The 17,790-nt window shown below is 42.5% G+C and overlaps 1 protein-coding gene across 1 annotated transcript in view; it reads left to right on the top strand.

Moving 5' to 3' along the window:
- Window positions 1-17,790, top strand: part of PLCL1 (phospholipase C like 1 (inactive)) — a 683,152-nt gene that overhangs the window by 521,388 nt on the left and 143,974 nt on the right. Inside the window, exon 3 of the mRNA XM_030209205.1 lies at window positions 3,164-3,367. Within this exon, the coding sequence (XP_030065065.1) occupies window positions 3,164-3,367 (204 nt within the window). The remainder of the gene's footprint in view (window positions 1-3,163; window positions 3,368-17,790) is intronic.

Genomic DNA, 17,790 nt, shown 5'->3' with positions numbered 1-17,790 from the left:
CCAACAATCCATCACATCCTCACCATTCATTCCTCATTCAATCATATGGGTTCAAACAACCACAGAGCTATTTGAGCACTTAATATTTCTGATCTTTACTCCATATAGAGTATATCCCTACTCAAATACAGATAATTCACTTTTTTCACAGAAATAATCCCATATGTCATTTGTTAATAAGCGTCTATCAAAACTCAATTACTTTACAATAATGTCCACTTATCTCCGTTGCTTTTATTCCAGTGATTGTGATTCCAACGTGTATCTCAAATAACGTTTTGTCCGGTACAATTTTCTTCACATAGCAATAACCACACGCTGTTCTCTCAGTTCAGTTCTTCTCATATAATCACAGATTTATCCACTCCATTTTAAACACCGTGAAACCCTACAGAAGTCTGTATTTCGCTGAAAAGTGCAGATTAATATTACACTCAAACCTCTAACCTTTTTATCAGTCCTACCTAACATGTCTAAAAAAATTATTTACTTCATACCTTTTAATATTAGAGCATCATCTTAGCCAACCTACCAGGGCAAATTTCCAACCAGTATCAGGAACAATGGCACTGCAGCAGGTAAATGAAAATTAGTCAGTACAGTTAATCATGCTTGATGTGAATGCCCTCTATACCCATATACCACAAAGAGCAGCGTTAAAGATGATAGCACGGCAGTTGGATAACATGGATTATTCTCTGCAACAAATAGAATTTTTTAATCAAGTTGCTGAACTGGTAATTACCAAAAATTATTTTGTTTTTGAGCAAAAGTATTTTTTACATGTGAAGAAAAGTATGTGTATTGTAGCAAGTTTGCTTCATCTGTTATTCAGTGGAAACGCTATATAAATGATCTATATTGTTGGAATGAGGGGGGAGGGGGAGGGAGAACTTTTGAGTGAATTTTTGATATACCTGAATCATTATGATGACAACATTAGTTTTTCTTCACACATAGGAGAACATGAAATTGAATTTTTGGACATTGTTATACAATATAAAGTGGGGGAATTTGTTACTAAATCCTTCCAAAAGCCAACGGATAGAAACACTCACTATAAAAGTCATCAACCCACCCTATTAAGAAATGGAATACCTATGGGTCAAGTTTTAGAAATTCACAGAATTTGTTCAGAAAAAGAGGATTTTGTTAAGCAAGCACAGGAAATGAAGTCAAGGTTTAGACAGAGAGACTATCCACAGAGAGTGGTACACAGAGCATTTAAAAAAGCATATAATGCGCATCGTCCTTGTCTACTCCAAGCAGTGGAGAAACCTCAGGAATCTAGAGTAACACGTGTTCTACCCTATGTTTCTTCTTCAGATAGGGTTAGATATATTATATGTAAACATTGGCCGGTATTAAATCTACATCAGGGCTTTCAGGCATTACCCTGGTTTGCATACAGACGGGGACAAAACCTGGGGGGAAAATTTGTGAAAAGTAGGCATCTATATAAAAGTATTGAAGGAGGTCATACAAAATGTAAGGGATGTAGATATTATATGTACGCTATTGAAACCCAGTAGGTTTTAATTCCAAACCAGCAAAGGGAACAAAAATTTTATTTAAGGTCAAGAGCTAATTGTGAATCATCATATGTTATTTATGCCATTCATTGCCCATGTATGTGGGTTATGGTATATTGGGCAGACAGTTAAAAAAATTAAACATAGATTATCTCAACACTTAAGTAATATTAAATTGAAAAAAATTGAAACTCCCCTGGTAGAACACTGGGTTAAGGAACATCATGTTATGACAGATTTGAAATTTGTAGTTCTGATTCAATTTGACGTACAAGGGGGGGGGGGGGGGGTAACATAATTGAAAAAATATTTCAAACAGAGCAAAGGTTGATCTTTGAGTGGAAAACAGTGACCCCTTTAGGATTAAACAAGGAAGTGAAATGGGTAGAAATGTAGAATGTGACGTATTCAGCCAGGATTTAAAAACGAACGAGGAGTGGGTTTGCGCATGCACAGTGTTTTAGACTGCAGTGGCGCCATTGTTCCTGATACCGGTGGGAAATTCACCCTGGTAGTGTGGCTCAGATGATGCTCTATTATTAAAAGGTATGAAGAAATTAAATAATTGTTTAGACATGTTAGGTGGGAACAGCGGTGTGATTATTGCTGTATGAAGTATATTGTATTGGACAAGACATCATCTGAGATTTGGACAAGATGTTATTTGAGATACATGTGGGAACCACAATCACTGGAATAAAAGCAACAGAGATAAGTGGACATTATTGTAAAGTAATTGAGATATGATGGGCGCTTATTAAGGAATGACATATGGGATTATTTCTGTGAAAAAAAGTGAATTATCTGTATCTGAGTAGGGATGTACTCTATATGGAGTAAAGATCAGAAATTTTAGGTGTTCAAATAACTCCGTGGTTGTTTGAACCCACATGATTGAATGAGGAATGAATGGTGAGGATGTGATGGAGTGTTGGGTTAATATTATTTAGATGTTAGATAATATTTTACATTCATTTTAATGTTGAGAGTTTTTAATAAAGACATTTTTGGAATTTTCAATAAAGAGTGAGGTATTTACTTGATGGCTGATATTTTATATTGTAACTAGATTGAAAAAGTGATACTCATATATTGATTTGTATTTATGAATATTCATTAGGGATATCCTGAAAATATAGCTGGTTTGCCTCCCTCCAGGATTGCAGTTTGACACCCCTGCCTTACTCTGTGAACTTGACCTGGTTGAGCTCTGTGATGTATGAAGTTTTACAGCACAACATTCTTAAGATGTATACTGTAATCATTTTTACTATTCTGTGTGCAATCATTTATAGTGTTAGAGCAGTCTTTAAATTCATTGACTGTTATTTGACAGTAATTTGACAGTAATTTGATGCTTGGTTTTTAGGGCTGTAAGTTTTATTGGCTTTGTCTTGTTTTTCCGCACTAGATCAACACACATTCTTGAAGGTTACTTATTTTACATAGTTTTCTTTTTGTTACATATATTTAACTCAAACAACCTAAAAATGTACAAGAGACAAACATGAACTGATATTTACAGTTCACTTGTATTAGATAAGCAGACAGCTGGAGTTCTGTTTTGACACATCAAGACTAGCTTTGAGTTACTTAAAAGGTAGATAAATATGTGTGTTTTTCCTCAACAGAATGCAGTTGTATCTGTTAAAGAGCTCTGTGGACTTCCTCCTAGTGCCAGTCTGAAACAGTGCATGCTGTCTTTGTCTTCACGTCTGCTAAACAATGACAATACTCCATCTGTCACACTCAATATGAGGGATAACTACCCTTACCTAGAACCTCTTGGAACAGTACCTGATGTGCAGAAAAAGGTTCTTGCTGCCTATGAAATGGTATGAGCTTTTATGTCCTTATTTTTTAGGTGTTTGTAGAACTGCATTTTAGAAATACAATTTAGATCCCTATAGGGGGTAATTCTATATGGAGCCACCTGGGTTTAGGCAGAAAGATGTGAGTAAATGTCAGTATTCTAGTCATTTAAATGCGTATGTGAACTTGTATAAATGATCAGTTTCTGGCTAAGTAGTATTTTTTAAATATACCTCTTAATGCAATGATGTATACTTTGTAGGTGGGCATTCACATGGGGTGGAGCATAGAAAGGGTGCATACTTCTGCATATACCCTGAGATTCTATATAGTGTGACTTGAGTTGTGCATGCAATTCAAGTCATATTCTGTATTGCGTGCACAACTTAATTATCTTAACAAACCCAATCAGCACTAAAAATTGCCAACTGGCACTGATTGGCTTTAATTAGAATTTATGCGCACAGCTTGCTAAACATATTCTATAAAGTGATGCTTATAAATTCTAATGTGCACTGCCAAAAGGGGGGTGTGGCCATGGAATGGGCAGATCGTGGGCATTTCTAAAAATTATTTGTGCTGTTATAGAATATACTCTGCTCCGTGCTTAACCTAGCCGCCGGCATTTATACCAAGTTTTACTTGGCGTAAATTCCTGTGACTAGATTTAGTCATGCAGATGGGCCCTAGGCATATTCTATAAACCGTGCCTAAAGTTAGGCGCCGTTTTGTAGAATACACCTAGGCATATTTTTCAGTGATGATTTTTACGGCGCTATATATATCGAATCTAGCCCGTATCTTGTGCAATCTAGGCATAAGCATCTCTATAACTGGAGTATTTTCACCTTGAATATAGGCATATTTCAACCACTTACAATGGTATTCTATAAAGAAAAGTAGGTGTCTGCTTTTCTTTATAAAATAAGCTTCAGAATAAGTGCTTTCCTAGTGCCTAAATTTATGTACCCCTTTCAAGAATTACCCTTATATACAGTGGTGGAAATAAGTATTTGATCCCTTGCTGATTTTGTAAGTTTGCCCACTGACAAAGACATGAGCAGCCCATAATTGAAGGGTAGGTTATTGGTAACAGTGAGAGATAGCACATCACAAATTAAATCCGGAAAATCACATTGTGGAAAGTATATGAATTTATTTGCATTCTGCAGAGGGAAATAAGTATTTGATCCCCCACCAACCAGTAAGAGATCTGGCCCCTACAGACCAGGTAGATGCTCCAAATCAACTCGTTACCTGCATGACAGACAGCTGTCGGCAATGGTCACCTGTATGAAAGACACCTGTCCACAGACTCAGTGAATCAGTCAGACTCTAACCTCTACAAAATGGCCAAGAGCAAGGAGCTGTCTAAGGATGTCAGGGACAAGATCATACACCTGCACAAGGCTGGAATGGGCTACAAAACCATCAGTAAGACGCTGGGCGAGAAGGAGACAACTGTTGGTGCCATAGTAAGAAAATGGAAGAAGTACAAAATGACTGTCAATCGACAAAGATCTGGGGCTCCACGCAAAATCTCACCTCGTGGGGTATCCTTGATCATGAGGAAGGTTAGAAATCAGCCTACAACTACAAGGGGGGAACTTGTCAATGATCTCAAGGCAGCTGGGACCACTGTCACCACGAAAACCATTGGTAACACATTACGACATAACGGATTGCAATCCTGCAGTGCCCGCAAGGTCCCCCTGCTCCGGAAGGCACATGTGACGGCCCGTCTGAAGTTTGCCAGTGAACACCTGGATGATGCCGAGAGTGATTGGGAGAAGGTGCTGTGGTCAGATGAGACAAAAATTGAGCTCTTTGGCATGAACTCAACTCACCGTGTTTGGAGGAAGAGAAATGCTGCCTATGACCCAAAGAACACCGTCCCCACTGTCAAGCATGGAGGTGGAAATGTTATGTTTTGGGGGTGTTTCTCTGCTAAGGGCACAGGACTACTTCACCGCATCAATGGGAGAATGGATGGGGCCATGTACCGTACAATTCTGAGTGACAACCTCCTTCCCTCCGCCAGGGCCTTAAAAATGGGTCGTGGCTGGGTCTTCCAGCACGACAATGACCCAAACATACAGCCAAGGCAACAAAGGAGTGGCTCAGGAAGTAGCACATTAGGGTCATGGAGTGGCCTAGCCAGTCACCAGACCTTAATCCCATTGAAAACTTATGGAGGGAGCTGAAGCTGCGAGTTGCCAAGCGACAGCCCAGAACTCTTAATGATTTAGAGATGATCTGCAAAGAGGAGTGGACCAAAATTCCTCCTGACATGTGTGCAAACCTCATCATCAACTACAGAAGACGTCTGACCGCTGTGCTTGCCAACAAGGGTTTTGCCACCAAGTATTAGGTCTTGTTTGCCAGAGGGATTAAATACTTATTTCCCTCTGCAGAATGCAAATAAATTCATATACTTTCCACAATGTGATTTTCCGGATTTAATTTGTGATGTGCTATCTCTCACTGTTACCAATAACCTACCCTTCAATTATGGGCTGCTCATGTCTTTGTCAGTGGGCAAACTTACAAAATCAGCAAGGGATCAAATACTTATTTCCACCACTGTACATGACCTTGCAGTTAGATGTTCTACTAAAAAATGTAATGTGAAAGGTCTTGGAAGGATCCTAAATGCTAAAAAGGTTTTTTGTTTGTTTAGCAAAACAAATTATCAATCTTTTAGGATTCTCATAGAGTCTCTAGGGATTAAAAGTAAACTTTTAGGGCACTGCTTTGAGTAAGCCTGAGGAAATACCCGTAGGGAATGGTGGCTCAGATTTATCTTGTTAATCGGCATCTCATTGGTTTCATATATTCCTGTGGACTGCAGTTCAACTTAAGGAAAAAGATAACGTCAACAAAGATACTGATCATGTTAATGGGCCCTATGTAGATGTAACTCTATAAGCAGGGTAATATTGGTATGAGAGAAACAGAAATGTATTGTCCCCTGTAATAAAAATAGAACAAAAATATACATTTTATAAAGCAGGCACATCTACTATTTAACATTTCTTAACATCTCAGTCCTTAAAGTATTAATTTTTTTTAATGTACAGTATTTTCTGCCTTTGTTGTCTGGGAATTTTAATTTTCTAATTGGGCTTGTCCCAGTCTTTCTTCCACTTTCCATGTGTCAGTCTTCTCTCAAATTCTTTTCCAGTTTGGCCTTTCCATTTTTTCTCTCTCCTCTTGTCTTCTTCCTTTCCTTCTCTACATCTGTCTTGCACTGATCTTTCATTTTATGTTTCCCCACCCCCCACACACGCACTTTTCTGTTCTCTGCATTTAAATCCACCCATTGGATTTTACTCTCATTCTCCTTTTAGTTTCCTTTTCACTTCTCATCTACCTATTGGCTTTTCCTATCTTTTCATTCTCTCTCCAACATTCACACTGCCCCCCATCCTCTGTACTCACTCTCTAAACCTTCATCTATCCTTATTTGCCTCCTTATCCCCTCACCAGCACCAGCTCCAAACCTGTCTCTCCTTCCTTCCCTTGCTGCCAGACCATTCTGTCTCTTACCTTATATCCCATATTCTATTGCCTCTCTTTCACTATCTTTTTAACCCCATTTTCACCTTCATTCAACCATGTCAAAGACTCCTCAGTACCCCCATCCCTTTTCATTGCCTCTCATCCTCTCCAGACTTCCAGATCATTCACATTATGTCTCAACCTTTCTCCAGACTTCATCCCCTTTTCTTGTCCCTCTTCTCTTATCTCTTATTTCACACTCTCACTCATTCTCCCAACCCATCAACATATAACTGCAGATCTCTCCATGCCAAATCCACTCAGGTATGTGATGTCCTTTCGTCTCACCCCGACTCTGTTCTCTTCCTCACTGAAACCTGGCTTCTGGATGGAGAAGATGCTAATCTTGCCCAGTGTCTTCCTTCTCATTATTTAGCTTACTGTATTACTAGGTCTTCCTGGAAGAGGGGCGGGGCATAGTCATCCTTTTCCCATCTTCTGTTTCCTTCTCCCGTCGTCCATGACTCTTCTGGTACCTTGGAAGCTCAGTTATTGGGGATCTGTCTTTCTCCACTCATATAAGGTCTCCTTGTCTATCTCCCTTCATCCTTATCCATTTCTGACCAGGATGCCTTTGTTTCTTTTCTTTCTGACATTTGTGTGAGATATCCTCCCCTTGTTCTTCTGGGCAATTTCAATATCCACTCGTACAATCCTCTGCGTCCTTTCAATAAGTGTCTCTGTTCTCTTTTCTGTGATTTGGGTTTTGCTCAACATGTTGCCTTTACCACCCACACCATGGGACATATTCTTGATCTTGTACTTTCTTGCCAGATAGACCCATAATAGCAGGTCTATCTTTGGCCACTATAACTTTGCTGATCAGCCAATGAATATCAGCTTAACTGGCTATGTTTGTAGCAGCCAATAATACCCTGTAACTTCAATGCTCCCACATGCATAGCTCCCTTACCACGGGTGCTGAGCATCCAACCCCCTCCCCCAAAACCCACTACCCACAAATGTACAACACTACCATAGCTCTTAGGGGTGAAGGGGGCACCTACATGTGGGTACAGTGGGTTTTGGAGACCTCCCATTTACCAGCACAAGTGTTACAGGTAGGGGGGGATGGGCCTGGGTCCACCTGGCTGAGTGCACTGCGGTACCCACTAAAAGTGTTCCAGGGACCTGCACACATGCAGGCCTCTAGGACTTGTTGCTGCTATATAACATTGGCACACCAGTTGACACCTGAAGACTAATCTCTCCGAAAACGTCCTTTATAGGAATAAGCACGCTTACTCACAGTTAACTGCAGATCAGAGGTTGTACCCCACTGGCAACGAGTCTCGCTGGTACTGAGATGAGCAGTAGGTCAGAGCTGGCAGAATGGTGTACAATGCCCTCTTTCAGCCACATTCAAGGTAAGAACTAAGTTCTGTAACGTGGCTAACACGTGAAAGGGATCTAAACCTGGCTTACAAAAATGGCCTCTACCTTATGGACTACCGGAAACAAAACAGGGCACACTCTGACCCAGTAAGCAGGGGGAAAAGCACCATGGGAGTAGAGCCTACCAACTACCAACATCGTGAGCATTTGCCACAAGCTAGTGGAAGCACGGAGCCCAATACCCTACACCCACCACAATGCATTGCTGATGTGACTCTGCAGTGCGCATAACAGAAAAGGTGTCACACTCACCCGAGAGCCACATCAGAACCAGGGAAAAGCTGTCAGAGGATAGAACACATTCTGCTGTCATGGAGGTGGGTACGGCATTTGAGGCTGGCATACAGGCTGGGAAAAAAGTGTGTAAAGTGGGTTTTTTTTTGGTGGGAGGGGGTTAGTGACCACTGGGGGAGTCAGGGGAGGTGATCCCCGATTCCCTCCGGTGGTCATCTGGTCAGTTGGGGCACTTTTTTGGGACTTGGACCTGAAAAAAAAGGGTCCAAATAAAATGGACCAAATTCTCGTCAAAAACGCCCTTCTTGTTTCGATTATCAGCTAAAGACGCCCATCTCTCCTCGGCCGATAACCAAGCCCCAGTCCCGCCTTTGCCACGCATCCGACACGCCCCCGTGATCTTTGTTCATCTCCGTGACGGACTGCAGTTGAGGACGCCAAAAATCGGGTTTCGATTATACATCAGAACCAGGGAAAATCTGTCACAGGATAGAACACATTCTGCTGTCATAGAGGTGGGTACGGCATTTGAGGCTGGCATAGAGGCTGGGAAAAAGTTTTTAAAGTGGGTTTTTTTTGGTGGGAGGGGGTTAGTGACCACTGGGGGAGTCCGGGGAGGTCATCCCCAATTCCCTTCAGTGGTCATCTGGGCAGTTGGGGCACTTTTTTGGGACTTGTTCGTGAAAAAAAAAGGGTCCAAAAAAAGTGACCCAAAATCGCGGTAAAAACGCCTTTTTTTCGATTATCAGCTAAAGACACCCATCTCTCCTCGGCCGATAACTACGCCCCAGTTCCGCCTTCACCACATCTCCGACACCCCCCTGTTAACTTTACCCGTTTCCGCGACGGATTGCAGTTGGAAACGCCCAAAATCGGCTTTCGATTATACCGATTTGGGCACTCATGGGAGAAAGACGCCCATCTCCCGATTTGGGTTGCAATATAGGCATTTTTCTCTTTCGATTATAAGCAGGATAATCTCCTTCAGCATTCTCTTGCCATGCAGACAGAACACAGCCTCTGGTGGTTGGTTACAGTTCTCTGTACAGGCACAAGTAACCCAAACCCATTTATTGGACACTCCCAAAGTCCACAAGAATAAAGTAAAATGATGATAGAAGGTTTCAAACTTGCTCACCATTCTAGTGTCACTTGGAGGGGCATTCTCAAAAGAAACGTCTATGTTTGGATTTCGACGTCTTTGTAGAATGTCCAAATCCGGGGGAGGGGAAAACCGTATTTTCGAAAAAAAGATGGACATCCATCTTTCGATTCGAAAATACCAAGGACGTCCTTGAATTTGAACGTCCTTAGACATGGACCCCTTTGACTTTCGGCGATTTTCGAAACCAAAGACATCCATGTCAAAAACGTCCAAAATGCAACCATTTGGACGTGGGAGGAGCCAGCCTTTCTAGTGCACTGGTCCCCCTGACATGCCAGGACACCAACCAGGCACCCTAGGGGGCACTGCAGTGGACGTCATAAAATGCTCCCACCTTGTGTGCTGAGCCCCTCAAAACCCACTACCCACAACTGTACACCAAAACCATAGCCCTTACGGGTGAAGAGGAGCACCTATATGTGGGTAAAGTGGGTTTCTGTTGGGTTTTGTAGGGCTCACTGTTTCCTCCACAAATGTAACAGGTAGGGGGGTATGGGCCTGGGTCCGCCTGTCTGAAGTGCACTGTGGTACCCACTAAAACTGCTCCAGGGACCTGGATGCACTGTCATGGACCTGAGTATGACATCTGAGGCTGGCACGAAATATTTTTAAAGATGTTTTTTGAGGGTGGGAGGGGGTTAGTGACCACTGGGGGAGTAACGGGAGGTCATCCCCGATTCCCTTCGATGGTCATCTGGTCATTTCAGGCACTTTTTGTGCCTTATTCGTAAAAAAAACACGTCTGGGTGAAAATGTCCAAGTTTTACTTTAGGACGTTCTTGCTTTTTTCGATTATGGCTCAAAGATGTCCAAGTCTTAGGCATGCCCAAGTCCCGCTTTCCGCCTCCAACATGCCCCCTTGAAATTTGGACGTCCTTGCGACGGAGTGCAGTTGGAGACGTTCAAAATCGGATTTTGATTATACTGATTTGGACGTCTCTGGGAGATGGACGTCCATGTTCCGATTTATGTCAAAAGATGGTCGTCCATCTCTGTCGAAAATGAGCCTGTCTCCTTGATTGTGTGCTGCTGCTCTGGGTCTCCTACATTTCTCCTCTCCTTTCCTCTGTTTGGATGGGTTTGCACCCTCCTTGGCCTTTCTGCTCCTTAGAAGTGCCTCAGTTGATTGGGACCTCCAGTATCCCCAATCCTTACTCCTCAGTCTGTCAGTGCAGTTTTATGGTCAGAGCCTGAGATAGATCCTCGGTCACTAACTGTGCTCCTTACTCCTTTCTATGCAGTCACTCCACACACTGGCAAGTCCCTCCTTCCTAACTGGTCTTGTTGTTCACCTCTCAGTTTCTAATATTCATAACTTTTCTGGATTTAAGCAAGAAGTATGCACCCAGCGCTTTGGTCTCACCTCCTCTCACACCTTGCCATCTGTATGGACTTGCTCACTTCTTGGCTCCACATCTCTGTACTCCATAGAATATAAAATACTTTAACAGATTCACTCTCCTGTACTTTCTTGGTATCCTCCCTTATAATTCCACTCCTTACTCGTATTGACACTGTTTGCCCCTGGGATTAAGCTGAAGTCCTTTCTTGAATCCTTTTTTTATGTGCTTTCCCCTCTTAGAAAACAGGCCCCACTCCCAGCCTTTCTCTTCTCCTCCTCCTTGGTCCCTGAGGAGAGGGCAAAGTCTTTCTTGGCCTCTTCATGGGTTGCCCACTACTTTGTATCTTTGCTGGACTCCTTTTTGGGAAGGAAAGTACTAGGCACCTACCTAAGCTCATTTTTATAGTTCCCTAACATTTTGGAGATCACCTACTACTGGGGGGGGGGGGGGGGGGGGGGGGGAGGGGTTCAGACTAGTCCACTGGACATTTCCTTTGAGTAAGGTTCAGACTAGCCCACTGGACATTTCCTTTGAGTGGCAATACTTTGAAGCATTACCCCAGAATGTTTCTCCTGTTACTGCAAGGAAGGCACATTTTGGCGTCATGCTTCATCTCTCCCCCTCTGAGAGATTTCTTACTGCATAGTAACAAAACCAAGCACTAAACAGAAATAAATACTTTACATAGCCATAGGTAAATCAAATATTTTCTAAAATAACCACATACATACATACAGACCACACGGGCAAACAGGGAGGCATCCTTTAATTCATCCCAAACAACAACCGCAGGGGCAGCAGAATATCTTTATGGTTGGAGAGGCCAAACAACCCAATCTCCAGTGCTGATCCCAAGCTCTCTAGTTTTTAATGCTGCATGGGCAAAATATTAGTGGGGTCATGACTCCTGAGGCCCACCCCTATTCCGCTGTTTATGGATTCCCAATACATTGAATTTAATCTATAGACTCACAAGTGCTACATAATAAAGTCCATCTTATACACACAATCCAAAGCAAAGTGTCACATATTACTTCATAGGGAACATATTGTGTACAAAAGAATATAAGACTGTATAACAAAATAATCTGATATATTGCATCCCTCAGATGAGAATTACTTTACATCATTATGTACGTTTCACTGTTACTTTCAAATTCAAATCTATTCTTGTATACCATTAATATCCCCTTTCCAGGGTTCATGCGGTTTACATCTAGGTGAGACAAAAGCAGATAGTGTTAGTGTGGGGTATAAGAAAATTAGATATCATGGATGTAATGTGTGAGATCAAAATATTATAAGAAAGGATAGTGGGTGGTACTAGGAGGTACAAGTCATAATGGATTATTATGAAGCAGTCTTTGGGAAGAGAAAGGATTTTAGCCTCTTCCTGAAGCTAAGGTAACTGTTTTCTGTTCTGATAGCAATAAGCAGAGTGTTCCATATTCTAACTCTAAATACGGGGACTAGAGAGCTGTAAATCTTCTGATAGTGAGTTGTCTTTTGAAACCGGTGGCATAGCTACAGGGGCCACAGGGGCCTGGACCCCCTCAAATTTCCTCTGGGCCCCTGGTTTTGCTGGCGGGGGTCCCCAAATTGAGCGTGCCCAGTGTTACTAAAAGGAGCATACAGGACATAACGGGGAAGAGAGAGCAGGGCAGGCAACGTGGCGAGAAGTTTTCAACTGGCGGGGGTTAGGGACCCCCGCCAGCCAAGGTATTTGTTGCAGCAGTGGGTGGGGAGGAAGCGGCAAGTGGGGGGGGGAGGGGAGCGGCTGGGCGGTGGGGTGGGGCAGCAATGCGACGGCAGCGGGGCAGCAGACCAAAATTGCCCCCCCCTCACCTTGGACTCTGGCCCTCTCCCACCGTGAGGTCTGGCTATGCCCCTGTTTGAAACGGTGATGGTAGCATCAGTTGTTCTTTCAGTCTGTTAGACTGGACCAGATGTAGTGAAGTGGTCTTAGGTTCAAAGTTGCTTGTTTAGTTTTTCAAATCTTACAGGGTTTCACCTCTGAACTGCTGACTGAGTCTTTCTGCTATGGGAAGTCAGTGCAGTTTGTCAAGATGAGTTGAAACACTGGTATATCTATTTAATCTGTATACTAGTCTAGCAGCTGTATTCTGTATGATTTGCAATTTTTTCTGATATGGACAATGTATGCCACAGTAAAATTTGGCGAGCATCTAATTATGTAAAAATAATTGAATAAAGCAGTCAACCATGAGGTAGAACCTTGCAGGTAATGATTCTGACACTATCAGGCACTAAATCAGGATAATTCACAAATTGTTTGTTTGTTTATTTGTTAGTTCAACATAAACCATCTCCTTACTCCCACCTAGTGGTGATTTAGCAGTACCATGCTCCACTCTGTCCAGTTCATGGTTTCTTTTCTTTTACACTGCTAGGCACCATTCCTGTAGCACTTCATCCTGGCACTTCACTCCAACACCTGGAATAAAGTACAGAAAAATGAACAGAATAAAAATCTGATTAGCTAGAACAGATCATCCAAGGGCTTCCAATGGATTCTCATTCAACCTCCTACACTAATGGAAGGAGTTTCCTGGCCACAGCTGTTCTGTTCCACGGCATTACCTGGCTCAGATCCTAAGACTACCATCCAGTAGGATCTATCCAAGCAGTGTGTGTAATAATTTATAGACCATCTAAATATTTCTCATTTCAGTTGTATTAATATTTAGAGGGAAAGACCTCAGATGCCACAACTTCAAATAATAAATTCAGTCTGCTGTATCAAGGCCCCTTTTATCTTTCATCGATAAATAAAAACCCCTACAATTTTTTTGTTATTCCCAGTATAAATTTTTCAGTAACCAGATTCTTACTGCTAAGTACCAATCAATGTAGGAAAAAATTACATCTTCAGTGCAAGAGAAATACTTCCTCATGTTTGTATGAATCATGCACTTATCTTTATATTGCCCAATGAGGCCCATTTTACCCATTCAAATCGAGCTTCTTCAGGGACTGAATTTCACTCGTATTTCAGTTAGTGCATTCAAATATATTCAAACTTGTTCTTTCTCTGCACTGTCTTCCTCCCACTGCCATCTCCACCTCTGATAAAAGGAGCCTTGATACAGCAGATTGAATTTATCTGCAGTTGTGGCATCTGAGGCCTTTTCCCCTAAATATAAATACAATATGATGCCAATTATCTGAACACTGATTATCCGGATGTCCAATTATCTGGACCAGTTCAGCCATTTGATTTTATCCTAATTCTCTCACCCTCTTCTTTGTCGCCTCCTTTTCACCTCACATCTACCTACCAGCTTTCCCCATCTCCTTCTCATTCCCTTTCTAGTACTCTCATTGCCCCCTCTCTCCTATCCTCCCCCTCCCTAGTCCTTCATTTCTATCTTCTGTATTCACCTTCTCATCCCTTCATCAGCAGCTTCATCCCGGTCTCTCCTTCCTTCTCTTGCCTCTAGGCCATTCTTGTGTCTCTTACCCTCTACCCCATCTCCTATTGCCTCTCTTTCACCATTTTTAACCCCATTTCTACCCTTATTCAGCCCCTTATCCCTTTCAATGCCTTTCATCCTCTCTCCAGTCTTCCAGATCATTCATATTACGTTTCAGCCTTTCTCCATGCTTCATCCCCTTTCTCTTTTTCCCCATTTCACAGCCTCACTCATTTTTCTAACCCATCCACACCCCCCCACTCATATCTACCAGTTGACAGGTCCTCACTATTCCCTCTTCATCTCTCCCATCAATAATTCTATTCTCTGCCCCCCCCCCAAAAAAAAAAAAAAAAAACAATTCTACCACTCAGTCACCAAATCCCAGTAATTTTCTGCTCTGTTTCTCTAACCACACCCTTGAGCCCCATCCATTTTCTGCTCTTTCTAGGGTTTCTGCTCCATTTGACATTTCTTTTCTGTCCATGTCCACCATTATTCTCTCTGTGTCCCTGTCCCTTTCCCTCCCCCGTGTTCAACATCTGCATTCTTTGTCCCTGTCACCCCTGTGTGTCCTTGTCTGTCCTCTTAGCCCCCTCTCTTCCCTTTCTCCTGCATCAGGGCCAGTATATCTCCCTCTCTCTCCCCTGCTTCCTCCCCATAGTTCATCATCTCTCCTTTGCCCCTCTCTCCATCTTTCTCTGCTGACCCCCTTCCCTGCATCTCTTTCTCTGTGTCATGGCTCTAAGGTCTCTCCTCCTCTCTTCCCATCCCCTTATCCGATCTCTGTTCTCTCCACTCCACCCTCCCACCCTGTCATCTGATTTCCCTGCCAGCTGACACCCCTGCATTCACGAATCTGTTACCTCCCTTCATCCTCCCCCCTCCCGCATGGGAGCAACATCTTTGCCTCAGTCTGGATCTGGTATTTCTCTCTATTCCCTCTCTGCTGGCAGTCCTCTTATCCTCAGATATGTTGCTGATAGTGCCAGCGATTGAAGCACCCACTGCCAGGCAGCTCCTCAAGTCTTCTCGCTACCACATCCTGTCTGTGTGGGAACAGGAAATTATGTCACAGGAGGTGGGATGCAGCAGAGAGAGGGCTTGAGGAGCCAGCCGGCAGTGGGTGCCTCAATCACTGACACTGCCAGCAATGTATCCAAGGATTGGAGGACCGCCGGGGAGGGGGGATGAGGAATAGACTAGGGAGGAGATGCTGGTCTGCTGGGAGGAGGAGAGGAAGAAGGAGACATGCCAGACTTTAGGGGGAGGGGGGAGAGGATGCATGGGTGGATTGTTGATCTCAAAGTGGGTGAACATGTGGCTATGCGGCTGATGGGAATTATGTTTTTTTTAAAACCCGGACAAACCCTAACAAAGCCCCCCAGTTTAGGAAAACCACCTGCATATCCAGACAGTTACCTAAAAAGAGGACATGTCCGGGGAAACCTGGATGTATGGTAACCCTAAAAATGGCTGATTTTTCATGTCATGGGTTAATAAGCAGTATGAAAAAGTTATGTTTGAACTTCTGTAACTGTTTTATTTTTCACATAAAAGGATGGGGTTTGGACTGTTGTATTACAAATTGATTGTTCTAATAGAATTCAATAAAACCTCTTTTTTTCTGGAGGGTTTAGTTTCATTTTCCCAGAGGTGCTCACATTGCTATATAGATATTGTAGTCATAGGCTAAAGTTTATATTTACTTACTGAGGTCCATTTTCAGTCACATGAGCAACATAGAAGTTTAAATGGAAAAGCTGCTGTGTCTGTTTAAGGTTATGTGGCTTTTCAGCTATAATAATTGCATAAGCAGGATTGCTGAAAAATCCATGTACTGTATAACTTTAAATAGCTTATTCATTTAATTCCAAACACACAAATGGCAAGGACAACTTGAAACACACCTTTTATCCATTTAGTAGCTAATTTTTGCTGCTGAAAACATAACTTACAAATCCATCCCTGGCCCACCCCCACACACCCAAACTAGGTTTCAACCTAATTCAGCCTCTCAAAATGACACACGATTTATAACAAATTGCTACTCTTCCTATGAAAAGTTATTCCGTTATTATATGTCCTCTGTGTACATTGGTATGCTGATCTAACCTCCTTGTTCCAGACGCTGTAAAAAAATAAAACATCGTCAGGACTTATGGGACCCAATACAAGAAAGAAGATACAGTCGATAAAAAAAAAAAGCTAAGGAGGGTGGGAAATGATCGAGGAGGGGGAGCCCTTGGTGGGAATTGTCCCTCTTAAGTGGGAATTATCCCAGGGGGAATTGTCCTAGGTGGGAATTACCTTGGGGGGAATTGGTGGTTGTCCAGGTGGGAACTCGCCTGCTACTCTAGAAGTATGTAATCAATCAACGGGTCAGGATTATTATCCAAAATTAAAAATGTAGTTTTATCAGGGGTTCAATTTGAGTTTATAATTCACCATCCAAGCACCTATAATTGAAAAGCAACTCTGAATGACTGATGATATTTACGTCAGTGACAGAGATTGGAATCAGAACGGTAATGTCATCCATGTAACTATGAATAAAGAAGCCCTCTTCAGCTAATTTCTACACCAAGGTATGTTAAAAAAACATTAAAAAGAGCTTGTGAAAGTGGAGAACCCTGTGGGAAACCATAGGGTTTTTTCCAGTTGTCGGGTATTTTCCCTTTTCTGGAGGACTTACAATCTTACCCCCCCGCCACGCCACCCTTTTACAAAGCCATGCTAGCGGCTGCCAGCGAGATATTGCCAACACAGCCCATTCAAAGTGATTGGGCTATGTCAGCATTGCCTCCACAGCAGCCACTAGCATGGCTTTGAAAAAGGGGGAGGGGGATTAGTTTGTACCTGAGGCTATGGAGGATTAAATGAGTTGCCCAAGATCACAAGGAGCAGCAGCGGGATTTGAAGCTGTCTTCCCTGGTCCTAGCCTGCTGCTGTAACCACTCTGAAATTGGCATGCTGGGGAGAAGTCTATGCTAAGCCTACCCTGACATCATCAGAGGTGCTAGTGTTTCCATAGCAATGGCACAATCCAAAACTAATATCAATGTAAGTTATAAGTACCAGTGGATCAGCCTCAGAGCTTTCTAGTAGACCAAGTGAGGGATTGCTGGTGAGCTTTTTTTAAGATTACTTCATGGCAAACTTTAATAAAAAATTTGAGGAGTGTGAAAAGAATTAGAACTTCTGTTTACAAAATTCCAATAAACGTCCGTTATAAAAGCCACAAGGGGTAATTCTAAAAGCAGTCACCTAAATTTAGGTGGCAAGAATGCATGTAAATGCCAGTATTCTAGTTG

The sequence above is a fragment of the Microcaecilia unicolor genome, chromosome 7, assembly GCF_901765095.1.
Source record: "Microcaecilia unicolor chromosome 7, aMicUni1.1, whole genome shotgun sequence".
NCBI classification, from domain to species: domain Eukaryota; kingdom Metazoa; phylum Chordata; class Amphibia; order Gymnophiona; family Siphonopidae; genus Microcaecilia; species Microcaecilia unicolor.
The sequence above is the reverse complement of the archived record's forward strand: the minus strand, read 5'-3'. Positions and strand labels throughout refer to the sequence as shown.